Raw genomic sequence first — 15153 nt, 5'->3', positions numbered from 1 at the left:
CCCAGGCTGGAGTGTAGTGGTGCAGTCATAGCTCACTGTAGCCTCAAACTCTTATGCTTAATCCTCCTGCCTCAGCCTCTGGAGTGGCTGGGCCTATAAGTATGTGACACCACACCTGCCTTCAAAGTTTTTTAGTGCAATTTTAAGACGTACTGTTGGATATATAAATTAGGTTGAGTTTGTTTCTGAAAACGTATTTTAATCTTCACAGATACTCTTGGAAGGCCCTGGCACATTGAAGTTTAGCAATTTTTGCTTGGCAAAAGTGGAAGGTGAAAATTTGGAAGAGTTCTTTGCTTTGGTGGCAGCAGAAGAAGGAGGAGGTGATAGTGGGGAAAATGTAATGAAGAAAAGCATGAAAAGCAGAGTCAAAGGTATGTGGACCTGGAGAGTTAAGGATCCTAACTCAAACTACAGGCCACCCAAGTCCTGTGCTTTGGAGATAATGTTGCTCTTTTGTTTTGCTTACTCAAATAATATATTGAAGATAGTAATGACCAGGAGAAGTGTGACATGGGAATGCCATGTCTATAGCTTAAAGTTTTCCATATGGACCTAATACTGTGTCAGGTCTGGCGAACCTGTAACAAAGCCTGTATCTTGTCCTTTTTGTGCTGCGGACCACTCATTCGCACATGAGGAGGCAGTTTTTCAACATTTGGAGTAGTGCCTGGGACACACTAGTGGCTCGAGATATTTGCCCAACAGTGTTGAGAGGCTGGCTGATGTTCTGCAGTTGAGACTGATTTATAGGGCTGCAATCTTCGCTGTCTCTTTTTAAATGTAGGTAACTTTTTTATCTCTTACCCTTCCCAACCTTCCCTCTTAGTTTCCAATGTCCATTATGCCACTTTATGACCGTATATACCCATTGTTTAGGTCCTACTTATAAGTGAGAATATGTGATATTTATTTTTCCATTCCTGAGATATTTCACTTAGGAAAATGGTCTCCACTCTTGTCCTGTGTTCCAGCAACACAGTGTGTTTACAGTTTCCTGTCATGCAGGGACTCACACCTGTGCCTTTATTTTTTTTTTTGGCTGCCCTTCTGTTCTCCTTTCCTGGCTTCAGCTTTTTTTATCTTTTTCTCTCTGAGTGGCATGATTTTATTGGACTGAATACTTAGGTATTTTTTTTTCTACTATTAATTTCATAATAAAATCCATCATTGAACTTACCATGTAATATAGTTTTGTGTGTGTCTTTCCCAATTGGTCCGTGAATGTAGGGACTTTTTATTCCTTTATTTCTTAGTTTATTTATTTGTTAATTCTATATTTATTAATTTGGCATGTTCTAGATACCAAGAATATGGATGTGAACAAACAGGTAAAAATCCCTTCCCTCGCTGAAATGAACATTTCTAATGGGGGAAGACAGATATTCACATTCAACAAATGTTAATGAAATACTTCTTAGGCATTGGAGAGAGTGCTGGGGCATCCTGTGGGCCTTATTTGTCTTTGTTTCCTCAGCATCTAGTGCAGGCAAGTAGGCCCTCTGTGGTGTTCAACAAGTGGATGTGTGCAAGAAACGTGACAGCATGGCAAAAAATGTTCCATAGGAGAACTTTACAGCCACACATCAGGACACACCAGCTTGCTGATATGGCTGTAACGGGCCCTGGAGAAAAAATTTGCTGGAAGGTTAACTCAGTGGAATTTTGTTTCCAAATGGTTGGTGATTACTTATTTCATGGAACAACATTTTCACTGGCGGTGGGGGTTTTAGATAGAATAGAAAGAGTATGTACCAGGGAGAGACAAGGGCCCGGGGTTTTGGCAGGTGCTCTGCAAATGCCCTGTGGTGTGATTTACTGCATATTAAGTACCCCTCGAGGCTTCAGTTTTCCTCATCAGTGAACAGGGGAACTTTCTAGCTCTAAAGTATGGGGTTTCTGTGTAATTCTAGACTTTTTATAGAGTATATGTGTGTAGTTGAGTGTGCTGTTCACTCAGTATCTCCCATTCTCCTTCTGGATACACAGTACGGTTGGATCTTCTTCCTGGCCAAAGCCAACAGACTGTGAGCGGAATTGGTATGAGTTGCTTCGAGAGAGGAATTTTAAACCCAGTATGCAATTTGCTGTATTCTTTCTCTTTGCCTGGGTGACTGAGGAAGCCGGAGTTGAGATGGAGCTTCTGTCAGCCTGGCTCTTTGAGTGACTGTCAGGATCAGAGCCCCTTAGCTGATTTACGATGGACATATAGTTTGAGTGATAAATAAAACTTTGTTATTAAGCCAGTGGGATTTTGAGCTTGTTATTGCTGGTTAACTTAACCTATTTGAATGAAATAGTAAAGTGGAAGTTGTTTCTTTTTTTTTTTGTTGTTGTTGTTTTGTTTTGTGGTTTTTGGCTGGGGCTGGGCTTGAACCCGCCACCTCCGGCATATGGGACTGGTGCCCTACCCCTTTGAGCCATAGGCACCGCCTGGAAGTTATTTCAATTTGACTACAGGCATACCTTATTTTTTCGCACTTTGCTTTATTGTGCTTCATAGATAATGCCTTTAAAAAACAAAACATATTGAGGAGAGCAGCATGGCCAGCTCCTTTCCCCGTCATGGCTTGTACTCTTCCACTGATATCAGTGGTGAGTATCAGTGATACTCTGAAAAGGGGGAGTCCTCTGGCTCCCAAAATGTCACTTGGCCTGTTTCCGCCACTCCCATTTGACCAGATATTGTGAACTTTGTTCACACCAAATTGTGCAAAAAACAACAGACAGCCATATGCTGTCAATGAATTAGCAGGTCCTTAGATCTGTGCCGAGTCCTGGAGTACTAGAAGAGCTGTGGCTAGAATTCCCCGAGTTCCAGGTGGTGGGACTCTGTTTTCTGGCCAGGATGCTTTTGGAAATCATGTGTCATGGAGACTGCATGTTTGCACCAACCCAAACCTGGCATCACTGGCACCATAGAGTGAACACGACCTCAAAGCGATATGCCATCTGCTCTGTCCTGGCTGCTTCATGTCTAAAGGTCATTGTATTGAGAAGTTTCTGAACTTCCTTTGGTGGTTGAAGATAAAGTTGAAGGGTCTAAGAAGACCAAGGAAGCTGTTTTATTTCTTAAGAAACTCAAGGCCTAGAATGATATCAGAAATGGTGTATGCCTCCCAGCAAATGAGGGCTGGCAAGGGCAAAATGAGAAACCACCGTCATATCTAGCACAGAGGACTCTGCATCATCTGTAATGAGGATGATAGATCATCACTAGAGCTTGAACATCCCTGGAATCACTCTGCATAATGTAAGCAAGCCAAACATTAGGAAACTTGCTCCTGGTGGGCATGTGGGACATTTCTGCATTTGGATTGAAAGTGCTTTCTAAAAGTTAGAGGAATTGTATGGCACTTGGTGTAAAAGCTGCTTCTCTCAAGAGTAACTACAACATTCCCATGCACAAGATAATGAACACAGACCTTAGCAAAATCTTGAAAAGCCCAGAGGTCCAAAGAGCTCTTCGACCACCACACAAGAAGATTCATCAGAGTCCCAAAGAAAAATCCACCGAAAAACCTGAGAACTGTGTTGAAGCTAAACTCATATGCAAAGATCACGTGCCAGAATGCCATTCTTCACCAGGCCAGAAATCCCAAAGTTTGGGTGGATAAGGCAGTGGCAGCACTGCAGGCCATGTCTGATGAGAAGGGGGTTGCAGGCAAGAAGCTGGTAGCAGTGAAGAAAGGAGAGAAGCCTCTGGAGAGAAAAAAGGCTGCTTCTACCAAGAAAGAAATCTACACAGGAAGTCTGCAGCATAAACTCTTAAATTTATTCCATCAAGGTCAAATCATTTGGGACAGCTTATTTTGAATAAAGACCTGAACAAAGAGTCAGTGTGGGGGGGAAAATATTGAAGGTTTGTGGCAACTCGGGTTGAGCAAGTCTGTTGGCTTCATTTTTCCAGTGGCATGTGCTCACTTTATTTCTGTGACATATTTGGGTAATTATTGCAATACAGGGTGGACATAAAGTTGATGTGCAATTTAAAGTTACAACTATTTCAGATTGCGTAAGAACTTTATGTTCACCCTGTATTTCAGACTCTTTCTGTGTCTGTTAAGGTATTCTGTGATCAGTGATCTTTAATGTTACTATTGTGGTAGCAATTGTTTTGAGGCACCAGGAGCTGTGCCCATGTAAGACAATGAACTTAACTGATAAATGTGTGTGATTTGACTGCTCCACTGGTAGGCCAATCTCCCATTTCTCTCCCTTTCCTTGAGCCTCTATGTTCCCTAAGACACAACAATATTGAAATTAGGCCAATTAATAACCTTTACAATGGGCTGTAAGTGTTCAAGTGAAAGCAAGAGTCAGAGGCCTCTCACATTAAATCAAAAGGTAGAAGTGATTAAGCTTAGTGAGGAAGGCATGTCAAAAGTTGAGATAGGCCGAAAGCTAGGCCTCTTGTACCAGTTAGGCAACTTCTGAATGCAAAGGAAAGTTTTTGAAGGACATTGGAAGTGCCACTCCAGTGAACACATTAATGATAAGAAAGTGAAACAGCCTTATTGCTGATATGGGGGAAAGTTTTAAGGGCTGGATAAAAGTCTTAGACCAACCATACTGTTCCCTTAAGCCAAAGTCTAATCCCGAGGAAGGCTCTAAGTCTTCAATTCTGTGAAGGCTGAGAGGTGAGAAAGATGCAGAAGAAAAGTTGGAAGCTAGCAGAGGTTGGTGCATGAAGTTTAAGAAAAGAAGCGGTCTCTGTAACATTAAAGTACAAGATGAAGCAGCAGCTGACATAGAAGCTACAGAAAGTTATCCTGAAGATCTAGCTGAGACCATATGGCTGCACTAAATAACATATTTTCAATGTAGATAAAATAGCCTGCTATTGGGAGAAAACATCTAAGAATTTCATAGCTACAGAGTGACTGGCTTCAAAGCTTCAAAAGACAGGTTGACTTTCTCAGTAAGAGCTGATGTAACTGGTGACTTGAAGCCAATGCTTAGTTACCATTCTGAAAATCCTAGAACCCTTCAGAATTATGCTCAGAATCTACTCAACCGGTGCTCTGTAAGAAGGAACAACAAAGCCTGGTGACAGGACATCTGTTTATAGCATTTTCACTAAATATTTAAGCCCATTGCTGAGACCTTTTTTTTCCCATGGGCTAAATTGACAATTATTTGTCTATTTCTTGCATTTGAAGTACTCTTTGTTGATATTCATGGCCTGGCATTCCTTGCCATAGTTCTTAACCACTACACAACTGTAACCAATCATTTGATGGGGTTTCCACCCTTCATTCATAAAGGCCTACCTACCCATTCTCCTAGTTTTTTGTTGTCATCGACCTTAACTAGGATGATTTGGTGTTCAGCAGAAAGGGCTTCCACTAACTTGGCATACTAGACTCCTCAGAGATGGATGCCGGCACACTAAGATGGGCTTGACACTGTCTGAGGCTTTGGCAACTTCACATATTTCACATGCAAGATCCTTGTGGAGGAAGGGGATCTTACCTCTTAACAGAGCAGTGTTACTGCCCATTACACCTCCAGAAGCAATGCCTTCTTGGCTGTGGTGGTGGGTTATGGGTGAAGCTGAATCTTGAATCCACCCGAGCTGCTGCTCCCACACTACTTGGTAGTGGTAGGGAAAGAGATGATTTTTTTCAAATATTAGTACTCACTGACAATTCACCTAGTCAACCAAGAGCACTGATGGAGATGTACAAGAAAATTTTTTTTTATGCCTGCTAATATCTCTTCCTTTCTATAGCACATGGATTAAGGAGTAATTTTGACTTCCAAGTCTTAAAGAAGTCCCAGTCTTACTTAAGTATGTTTAATAAGGCTTTATCTGTCACAGTGATTCCTCTGATGGATCTAGAGAAAGAAAATTGAAAACCTACTGGAAAGGATTCATCATTCTAGATGCATTAGGAATATTCATGATTCATAGGAGAAATCAAAATATCAATAGAGTTTGAAAGAAGTTGATTCTACCTTTTAGAGTTGACTTTGAGAGTCTTCAGTGGAGGAAGTAACTTTAGATGTTGTGGAAATAGCCAGAGAACTAGAATTAGAAGTGGATTCTGAAGATTTAACTTGAATTACTGCAGTCATGATCAGGACTGAATGGATGAGGAGTTGCTTGTTAGGGATGAACAAAGAAAGTAATTTCTTTAGATGGAATATATTCCCAACAAAGATGCTGTAAACATTGTTGAAATGACAACAAAGGATTTAGATATTATAATATACAAGGTTAGTTGATAAAGCAGTGACAGAGCTTGAGAGGATTGAGTCCAATTTTAAAAGAAATTGTGCTGTGAGTAAAATCCTGTCAAAAACATAGCATGCTGTAGAGAAATCCTTCATGAAGTGTGGCAAACTTCATTATCATATTTTAAGAAATTGCCATAGCGACCCCAGCCTTTGACACCATCACCTGGGTCGGAAGCTACCATCAACATCAAAGCAAGACCTTCTACCAACAAAAAAATTGACTTACTGAAAGCTCAGATGATCCTTAACATTTTTTTGTGATAAAGTATTTTTTAATTAGGGTATGTATTTTTTTTAAAGACATAATGCTACTGTATGTTTAATAGACTATGGTGTAAATACAACTTTTCCATGTACTGGGAGACCCCAAAATTTGTGTGGCTTGGTTTATTGTCATATTTGCTTTATTGTAATGGTGTGGAACCAAACCTGCAATATTTCTGAAGTCTGTATTTAAATCGTCAATTAAAAAAAAAATACCTCGATGTGCCATACTTCTTGGTTGGATTTTCAAAACTTTTCATGTCTACATATCTTTTGGAAAAGGTAACCTTAAAATTAGAAAATATTTAAAAATATGAAATACACATTTTGTTCATGCATACATTTTTCTCCTGGAAGTTTCTCTCACCAGGCCTTTCCCAGTAGGGCTGTGTTGAGAACAATACAAATACATAACAGAGTTGTTCTTTATACTTTGCTTTTAGGATCTCCGATATATACAGCACCAGAAATTATGAGGGGTGCTGACTTCTCCATCGCCAGTGACCTCTGGTCTTTGGGCTGTCTGCTTTATGAAATGTTTTCAGGTGATTATTTTCTGTTTCAGCATCCCATCAAAGCTAGTCTAACACAAATGAAATAACAAGGTTTGCAAATCTTTTACCAGTATGTTGTTAAAAAGATGACTTTATTACATTTTAATTTATTTTAGGAGATGGAGTCTTTTGGTGTTGCCCAAGCTGGGCTTAAGCAGTCCTCCCATCTTAGCCTCCCAAGTACCTAGTAGCCTCCCAAGCATACCAATATGCCCAGCAGTATTTTTATTTATTTTCTTTTTTGAGACAGAGCCTCAAGCTGTTGCCCTGGGTAGAGTGCTGTGGCATCACAGCTCACAGCAACCTCCAACTCCTGGGCTCAAGCGAGTCCCCTGCCTCCGCCTCCCAAGTAGCTGGGACTATAGGTGCCCGGCTATTTTTTGGTTGCAGCCGTCATTGTTGTTTGGCGGGCCCAGGCTGGATTCGAACCTGCCAGCTGAGGTGTATGTGGCTGGCGCCTTAGCTGCTTGAGCCACAGGTGCCGAGCCCAAAATTTTTATATATGCTAATTTTGGCAGAATTGCTTGGTGTCTAGGAATATGTAGGTTCCTAGGAACTTTTTGACATATAGGAAATTTTTCATGATAATCATCTGGAATGTTTACTGTGATTATTAGAAATTCTTGTAAATATTTCTGTGATGTGAATTATTTGGCTGTGTTGAGTGGCCCCTCTACTCTTGGATCATAGTCATTGTCTGTATGAATTTGTATATTTGTTAGGATGATAAATTTTGAATTAGAGAAATACAAAAATAGATAATGGTCTCATACATACTAGGCATTCATTATTTCTATATTTTTTTCTGTAAATTGTATAATCCTAAAATATTGAGATTAGTTTAGACTTAACTGGGGATAGCAAACTGTTTTATTTTGTAAATTTTCATGTGATTTCAGGAAAACCTCCGTTCTTCTCAGATAGTGTTTCAGAATTGGTTGAGAAGATTTTATATGAAGATCCTTTGCCTCCTACTCCAAAAGGTAAGATTTCTTATGGTAAATCAAGTTAACTTACATTTTATGCTTATTAAAGATACACCTTTATCTTAAGTCTATTTTTGATTCATAACCCCCAAAGGTATATTTTATAAATGGCCCCAAATTGATATTTTTAGAAGTGTTAGCAATGCCTTTGTCATAATTTTGATATACTGAAATGGAAAACAAAGTACTATTGATAGTTTCTTTTATTATAAAACACAAATTATTTTGTGTACCTATATCACAAGTCTAGTTTAATGATTTAAAAAGGCTTTATATAATATTTCTTTTCGTATGTATCATTTACTTAATTTATACTCATACCCTGTGTGGTAATTTCTATTTAGTGTTTGAATAGGAACAAATCAGCTGTTTTTTAGACTTTATTTTGATGAATCTGAATGCTATGCTTAAAAGTTTAAAAGTCTTTTAAACTAGATATAGCTGTGGTACTTTAAAACTGTTGAAACTTTAATCAGATAAACTGGTTTATGGAACAGTCAACCATTAGCAATAATTTTAAGGAGAAAAAAACAAAAGAAGGCACAAACATAGTGAAACATTTTGCTATACACCATTAAAGAAGCAATCTTTTATATTTTTTTTGTTGAAATTAATGGATATGCATATTTTGGGGTACATGTGATAATTAAATGCATTCAGTATAATTTGTAAAGAACAAATGAGTGTTCTTATGCTGTTTATCATCTTAAATATTTGTCCTTTATACTAGGAACATTTGAATTATTCTCTTCTAGCTATTTTTGAAATTTAAAATAGATTATTGTAAAGTTACCATTTGATCTATTGAAGACTAGTCTTTATTTCAAGAAATTAATCTCTCTATATACATATCTATATAATGAAAACAGGATTCTATAAAAATTTTGTCAGTTTTTAAAAGAAAAACATTTTCAGAAGTGATGAGTAGCGTGAATAGGAATACAGGATATTTTTAATATTTCAGGACTCATCCTAGGTGAAAACTCTTTATACTTCAAAATTAGTCTTATTTCTTAAAATGAGTTACATTTCTTTTTTCTTCCACTATCTTTATCTTAATTTTTGTAGAAATCATTCATTCCTGTTTCTGGAAATGATGGCTTCTGATGTTTTTGTTTTAAATACAGCATTAATTACAGTTTTCACTTATAAGTTAAGGGTTTTTATGCAGAGAGGAGAAATCGGAGAATGATGGTATTAAGGATTGGGTCAGATCACTGATGCCATCGCTGATGGCAATTGTGTCATCCATTTTGATTGCTTTGTCTCAAGCGGGCTTAGCTATTGTCTTTGGTCATTGTCTTCATAGCCACTTCTCTTCATAGACTGATGAATTGACTGTGGAATAGATGTAATTTTAAAAGACAAGACCTGAGATTAATGGAATTGGATAGTGTCATAATGTTGTGAAGTTTATTATTATATTTCTCTATTAGAAATCTTTCAAATAAAAGAGATCACAAGTTTTCTAATATATTAGAATGCAAAGTTGGTCAAGTTAAGAATGTGTCAGATGAAAAGATATAATTAATATTAATAGAAGAGTCTGAGTTTCTCAGGCTGGTGATCCTTATTGGTGTTATTCGATAATGAGAAAGTTTACTAGAGGTTAGTTAAGACTTAGTTTTTGAGTAATTGTTGTTAATGGATTCAATGTTCTCTTAAAACCAATTTATATGTTAAAGATACTATTATTGTAAATATAGATATAGGATATAATTTGTATTACGTATTTGTTCATTTACCACATTTGTTTTTGTAAATTAATTTGTTATAGATGCATCGCTTCCTAAAGCTTCTTCAGATTTTATTAATTTGCTTGATGGGTTACTTCAAAGAGATCCTGAGAAAAGGTAGGGATGGTACATTTTTTTTTTTTTTTTTTTTTTTTTTTTGAGAAGGTAGTGATGGTATTATTATTTTTTTGAGAGTAAAACTATTATTTACTCATTTCTAGACAGGATAAAGCGCTGAGAGTATAATATAGTTTAAATAAAGTATGTATATATGTGTATATATATAGCTTGACGATAAATACTTGCTAAAGGTAGAAAATTATTATAAATATTGAGAATAGACAAAACATCTTCAAAGTTTTATAGACGTTGCATTTTAAAATTAATTAGAAACTATGCTTTTCTTCTATGTTAATACTAAAATAGTTGCATTTTGGCTTATATTACAACAGGTAATAATTTATCCATTTGAATATAAACGTGTAATAGTCTTTCTGCATTTTAGATTAAAATAGTACAATATTAAAAAGCTTATAAGCTAAGTCACCAACAAAAATAGGAACTTACCTATACATTTTTGACATTGGGGACCTGTATACAGAGGGTGCCAAGAAATGCAAACATATCTTTTTTTTTTTTTTTTTTGTAGAGACAGAGTTTCACTTTATTGCCCTCGGTAGAGTGCCGTGGCATCACACAGCCAGCTCACAGCAGCCTCCAACTCCTGGGCTTAGGCGATTCTCCTGCCTCAGCCTCCTGAGTAGCTGGGACTACAGGCGCCCGCCACAACGCCTGGCTATTTTTTTGTTGCAGTTTGGCCGGGGCTGGGTTTGAACCCGCCACCCTTGGCATATGGGGCCGGCGCCCTGCTCACTGAACCACAGGCGCCACCTGCAAACATATCTTAAAAAAGGAAAAAAAAAAACTGTATTAAATTATAATATGTCAAGTATGTAGAAAACAAAAGATGAATGTAAGTCACATTTGAGCACCTCTTGTAATTGGAGAAGTCAAATGTGACTTGAGTATTACAATTTTAATATAATTTTTTCCTTTCTTAAAAATGAGTATACATGGGCAGCGCCTGTGGCTCAACGGGTAGGGTGCCGGTCCCATATGCCGGAGGTGGCGGGTTCAAGCCCAGCCCCGGCCAAAAATAAAAAAAAAAAAAAAAAAAAAAAAAATGAGTATACATTTTTTGGCACTTTAGGTATTATGTTACGGAATACCAAACACGGGCAATGTATTCAAGTTTTAGGATAGTTATAATGAAATAAAAAAAGAGAAAAAAATCAAACAGTATAATTTTGTCCCTCCAAAGTAGAGGGACTTAATGATATTTGCTCATTGGAATAAAAAGAAAATTTCATCCTTACAATTAAAGGGCCAAATTCTACTATGTTCTAAAAGTGTGGATATTGTTGCTGTTATTCTTTGAAATAGATGACTTCAGTTCAAATTCCCCTATATTTCTGGCACAATTCACACAGAGATATAACATTACAGAGTAAAAGCTTTCATTGAAAGATAAAATCTATAAATATATCCTTAATACAGAAGTGTGAGCCACTATGAGATTTATTCTGTCGCAAGCTACAGTAAGTTTTATAAGTATGCAGATATGCCATGGTTAGGAAAAGGATTTTAATGATCATGTCTTCTTTGCTTTATTGGGTGGCTGGAATGAATTTAGCCTCTGACCAAGCAGATCATACCTCTGCTTCAGTTATTCCCTCTCAGTGTGCTTAGTGTCACACGGGATGGTGTTTTAATGTAATTGAATAGTGGAATCTTTTTTTCTCTTCCATTTACTTTTAAGTTTCTGCTTTTCTTAATGTACAGATAGCTGTTAAAATTACCTTTTTTAAAAGAAAAGAAGTCTGACTTTGGATTAAGAATTTTTCCTCTCAGTTTGCAGGTATTTCTAATCATAAGGAACTTCTGAAGTCAGTTTCTCTTTTCATGTATTAAATAGTTGCCTCGTAGTTTAACAGATTTTCTTGTAATTCTCAAATACAAGAAGTGCATTTCTCTCCATTGTGTATTTCAGGCTAAAATGATTTTAGACTGTTGAACCAGAGATGATACTGTCAAGATAGTTAATGTATTGTTAACTCAATGACATTTAATGTGATATGTTTTTATGATAATTCTGTCATAATGAGGTTGTCAAGTGACAGGGTGATGGGATCATGGTGAATTTTCTGTGTTGTAGTGATGGCAGTAAGTTGGAAATCACTGTTGTGGCACAGGGTCCGGGAGACTAGGAGGTAGTAGGTCATAGGGAAAGAGGTGTCCTTGGCCTAGGTGACAAGAGTGACTAGTTTCTAGTTCTGCTTCTGTCATGAGATAATTGAGGCAGGTAAAGGAGGAGGTTTTGGGGGTAAAATGGAGAATAAATTTAGTGTAGCATAGAAAATGCTTCATTCTCTACTTTTATTCAATATATGAAAATAAGTGTAGAAGAAAATGCTGATTCTTGTGTAAGCCTTTACTTATATTGGAATGCTTTCAGAATTAATGTTATTTTGGTAGTGAATCTTTATATATCTTTTGATAGGATATACATATACCTAATTTGTTTAGGAGGGTATATTCACATATGCCTACATTTATAACCCTATATATTATATAATGTTTTGCTTAAACGGGACCACTCCATAACCGACTTTTTTTCTCTTGTGGTGTGTTATGGATATTTTTTTTTTGGTAGAGACAGAGTCTCACTTTATGGCCCTCAGTAGAGTGCCGTGGCCTCACACAGCTCACAGCAACCTTCAACTCCTGGGCTTACGCAATTCTCTTGCCTCAGCCTCCCGAGTAGCTGGGACTACAGGTGCCTGCCACAACGCCCGGCTAGGATATTTTCATATTAATGTGTGGGAAATATATCCGCATACATATATATCTTAGTAATTTTATTTGTTTATTTTGAGACAGAGTCTCACTATGTCACCCTAGGTAGAGTGCCGTGGTGTCACAGCTCATAGCAACCTCAAACTCTTGGGCTTAAGTGATTCTCTTGCCTCAGCCTCCCAAGTAGCTGGGACTACAGGCACCTGCCATAATGCCTGGCTGTTTTTCTGTTGCAGTTGTCATTGTTGCTTAGCTGGTCTGGGCTGGGTTCAAACCCACCAGCATCAGTGTATGTGGTGGGTGCCTTAACCACTGTGCTATGGGTGCAGAGCCTATCTTAGTAATTTTACATAGCTACAGAATGTACCTGCGATTATCTATAATAAAGAAATGTAGAATGCTTCTTGATTTGGAATATTATATTCCTTGCTACAGAAGATATCTTTTTGTGTGTGTTTTTTTTTTGTATTGTTCACTTGGACAGAGATCTCCTTTGTATGAATTTCTTAAAGTAGGATTGCTGTCCTAAGGTTAAGAGCATTAAAAAGTTTGCTATATTTGCTGCCTTTTGGGAACATGTTAGAAAGCTCCTTCCCCCCCATTCTCACCACAGTGGGCTTTCTTGACCTTTTAATTTTTGCCAATACGTTGGGTAAAAAGTAAATTTCACTTTTTGGCTATTTTGAATTAGAAGAGCCCTTGTATAAAAGAATGTCATATGTGGTTGCAAATTCTGTTTATTATTTGCTCAAAGTAACATTCATTTAATACAGAAATTTTGGATCATTAAATTATTCAAATATAAAATCTTTTTTGTTTTAAATTTAAGTCATGCCTGATTTTCCCAATCTGGTTGTCTATGCCTAGTGATATACTCTATTAGTAATGAACCGTAATGCTTTGAAGGTGAGTCTGTGTTTTAGATACAGCCTAGCATTTTAAGGCACTAGCTAGGTAACATTATTTTGACTCCTAAACAGTGGTGTGAATGTATATAGTCATGAAGCTGATATTCTTGTTTATTTCTGAAGCAAGTTCCAAAAGCGAAGTTCCAAAGCTGAAATGTGTCAGAGGATAACTGAAATAATCATGCCTCCCTTGGGACACAATGGATGACAGAATTATAGATTGATACTATCTGATATTTTTACTTTAGAATTTCAAATTTTTCATAGACTCTTCATATACTGTTTGGAGTACCCGAAATAGCTTGTTAGGCTCTATGGAATATGAGCCCTGAGACTACTAGTACTTGTCAGACTCTTTCATTCTGCACCATTTAAGGCTTTTGAACTGTTTTGCTAACAATTAATTGCACACTAAAGTGAAAGAGTAAAATGTAAAACAATTTCAAAGGTACATTTTCATGGAGGTATTTATAAAATTGTAAAGTTTGGTAGTGTATGTAATGGGAACATGTCTTGGGGGAATTCTCCATGGTAAATCATGTTAAAATAGAATTTTAACATTTATGTTTTATAAAGATTAACTTGGACAGGCTTACTGCAACATTCATTTTGGAAGAATGCTTTCGCTAGAGAAGATCAGGAATCAAGGATCGAGGATTTCAGCTTCAGGTAGTATAAAAGTATCTTTTATACTACCATGGGATATATTTATAGAGTACTAATGCTATTCCTATTTTAATTATGCAACTTCAGTGACCTGAATTTGTATGCTTTCCAAAGAGAAAATACCGCATTTGCTTAACCAAGGATTGTGATTACTTGGTGTTCTTAATTTTGCTCATTTTCTGATCAATTGTTTCTTCTTCAATCATTGATTTATTATGGTAGTCACTAGTTCTGTTTACCAACTACATCTGGCTTTCTGCCTCCCAAGGAAATGCTAGGATCTCATTCCCCCTTTTAAGTTAGGTGTGGTCATGTGATTTGCTTTGTCTAATAAAATGTGAGGAGAAGTGATGTGTGTTATTTTCACATAGAAACTTTAAGAGCCAGTGTGTGATTTGCACATTCTTTCTCCTGATGAGATATAATTGGGAAGAAAAATGTCAAAATGAAGTTGCTGTCAGCCTGGGTCTTGAGTGGCTTCTATGAGCCTGGCTTTCCTGCCAGTTTTCAACAGCTATGTGCATGAGTGAGGGATAAAGTTGCGAGTTTTTTTTTTTTTGTAGAGATGGAGTCTCACTTTCTGGCCCTCGGTAGAGTGCCGTGGCCTCACACAGCTCACAGCCCCTCCTGGGCTTAAGCGATTCTCTTGCCTCAGCCTCCCGAGCAGCTGGGACTATAGGCACCCGCCACAATGTCCGGCTATTTTTTGGTTGCAGTTTGGCCGGGGCCGGGTTTGAACCCACCACCCTCGGTATATGGGGCCGGCGCCCCACCAACTGAGCCACAGGCACCGCCCAAGTTGCGAGATTTTTAAGCCACTAGGATTTGGCAAGTCACTATTGCATGACCTAGGTCATCCTGCCTAATATACTTCATTTTTAATGAAAAATATTCCTGGTCCAGGACACTTAGCAAAGTTATAGCATTTGGAAAAGAACAA

At 37.5% G+C, this 15153-nt stretch overlaps 1 protein-coding gene and 1 pseudogene across 4 annotated transcripts in view; both read left to right on the top strand.

Annotated features, from left to right (window-relative positions):
- ULK4 (unc-51 like kinase 4) overlaps positions 1–15153 on the top strand; it is a 663197-nt gene that overhangs the window by 16356 nt on the left and 631688 nt on the right. For all 4 annotated transcript variants that reach the window (XM_053600787.1, XM_053600785.1, XM_053600786.1 and 1 more), the window contains 5 exons: positions 212–374; positions 6951–7052; positions 7961–8044; positions 9825–9900; positions 14124–14216. In XM_053600787.1, coding sequence (XP_053456762.1) covers positions 212–374; positions 6951–7052; positions 7961–8044; positions 9825–9900; positions 14124–14216 — 518 coding nt within the window. The remainder of the gene's footprint in view (positions 1–211; positions 375–6950; positions 7053–7960; positions 8045–9824; positions 9901–14123; positions 14217–15153) is intronic.
- On the top strand, positions 2566–3816 carry LOC128592345 (60S ribosomal protein L4-like; annotated as a pseudogene).

This window comes from Nycticebus coucang, chromosome 8 (genome assembly GCF_027406575.1).
Source record: "Nycticebus coucang isolate mNycCou1 chromosome 8, mNycCou1.pri, whole genome shotgun sequence".
NCBI lineage: Eukaryota > Metazoa > Chordata > Mammalia > Primates > Lorisidae > Nycticebus > Nycticebus coucang.
This window is presented reverse-complemented; position numbering and strand designations above follow the sequence as displayed.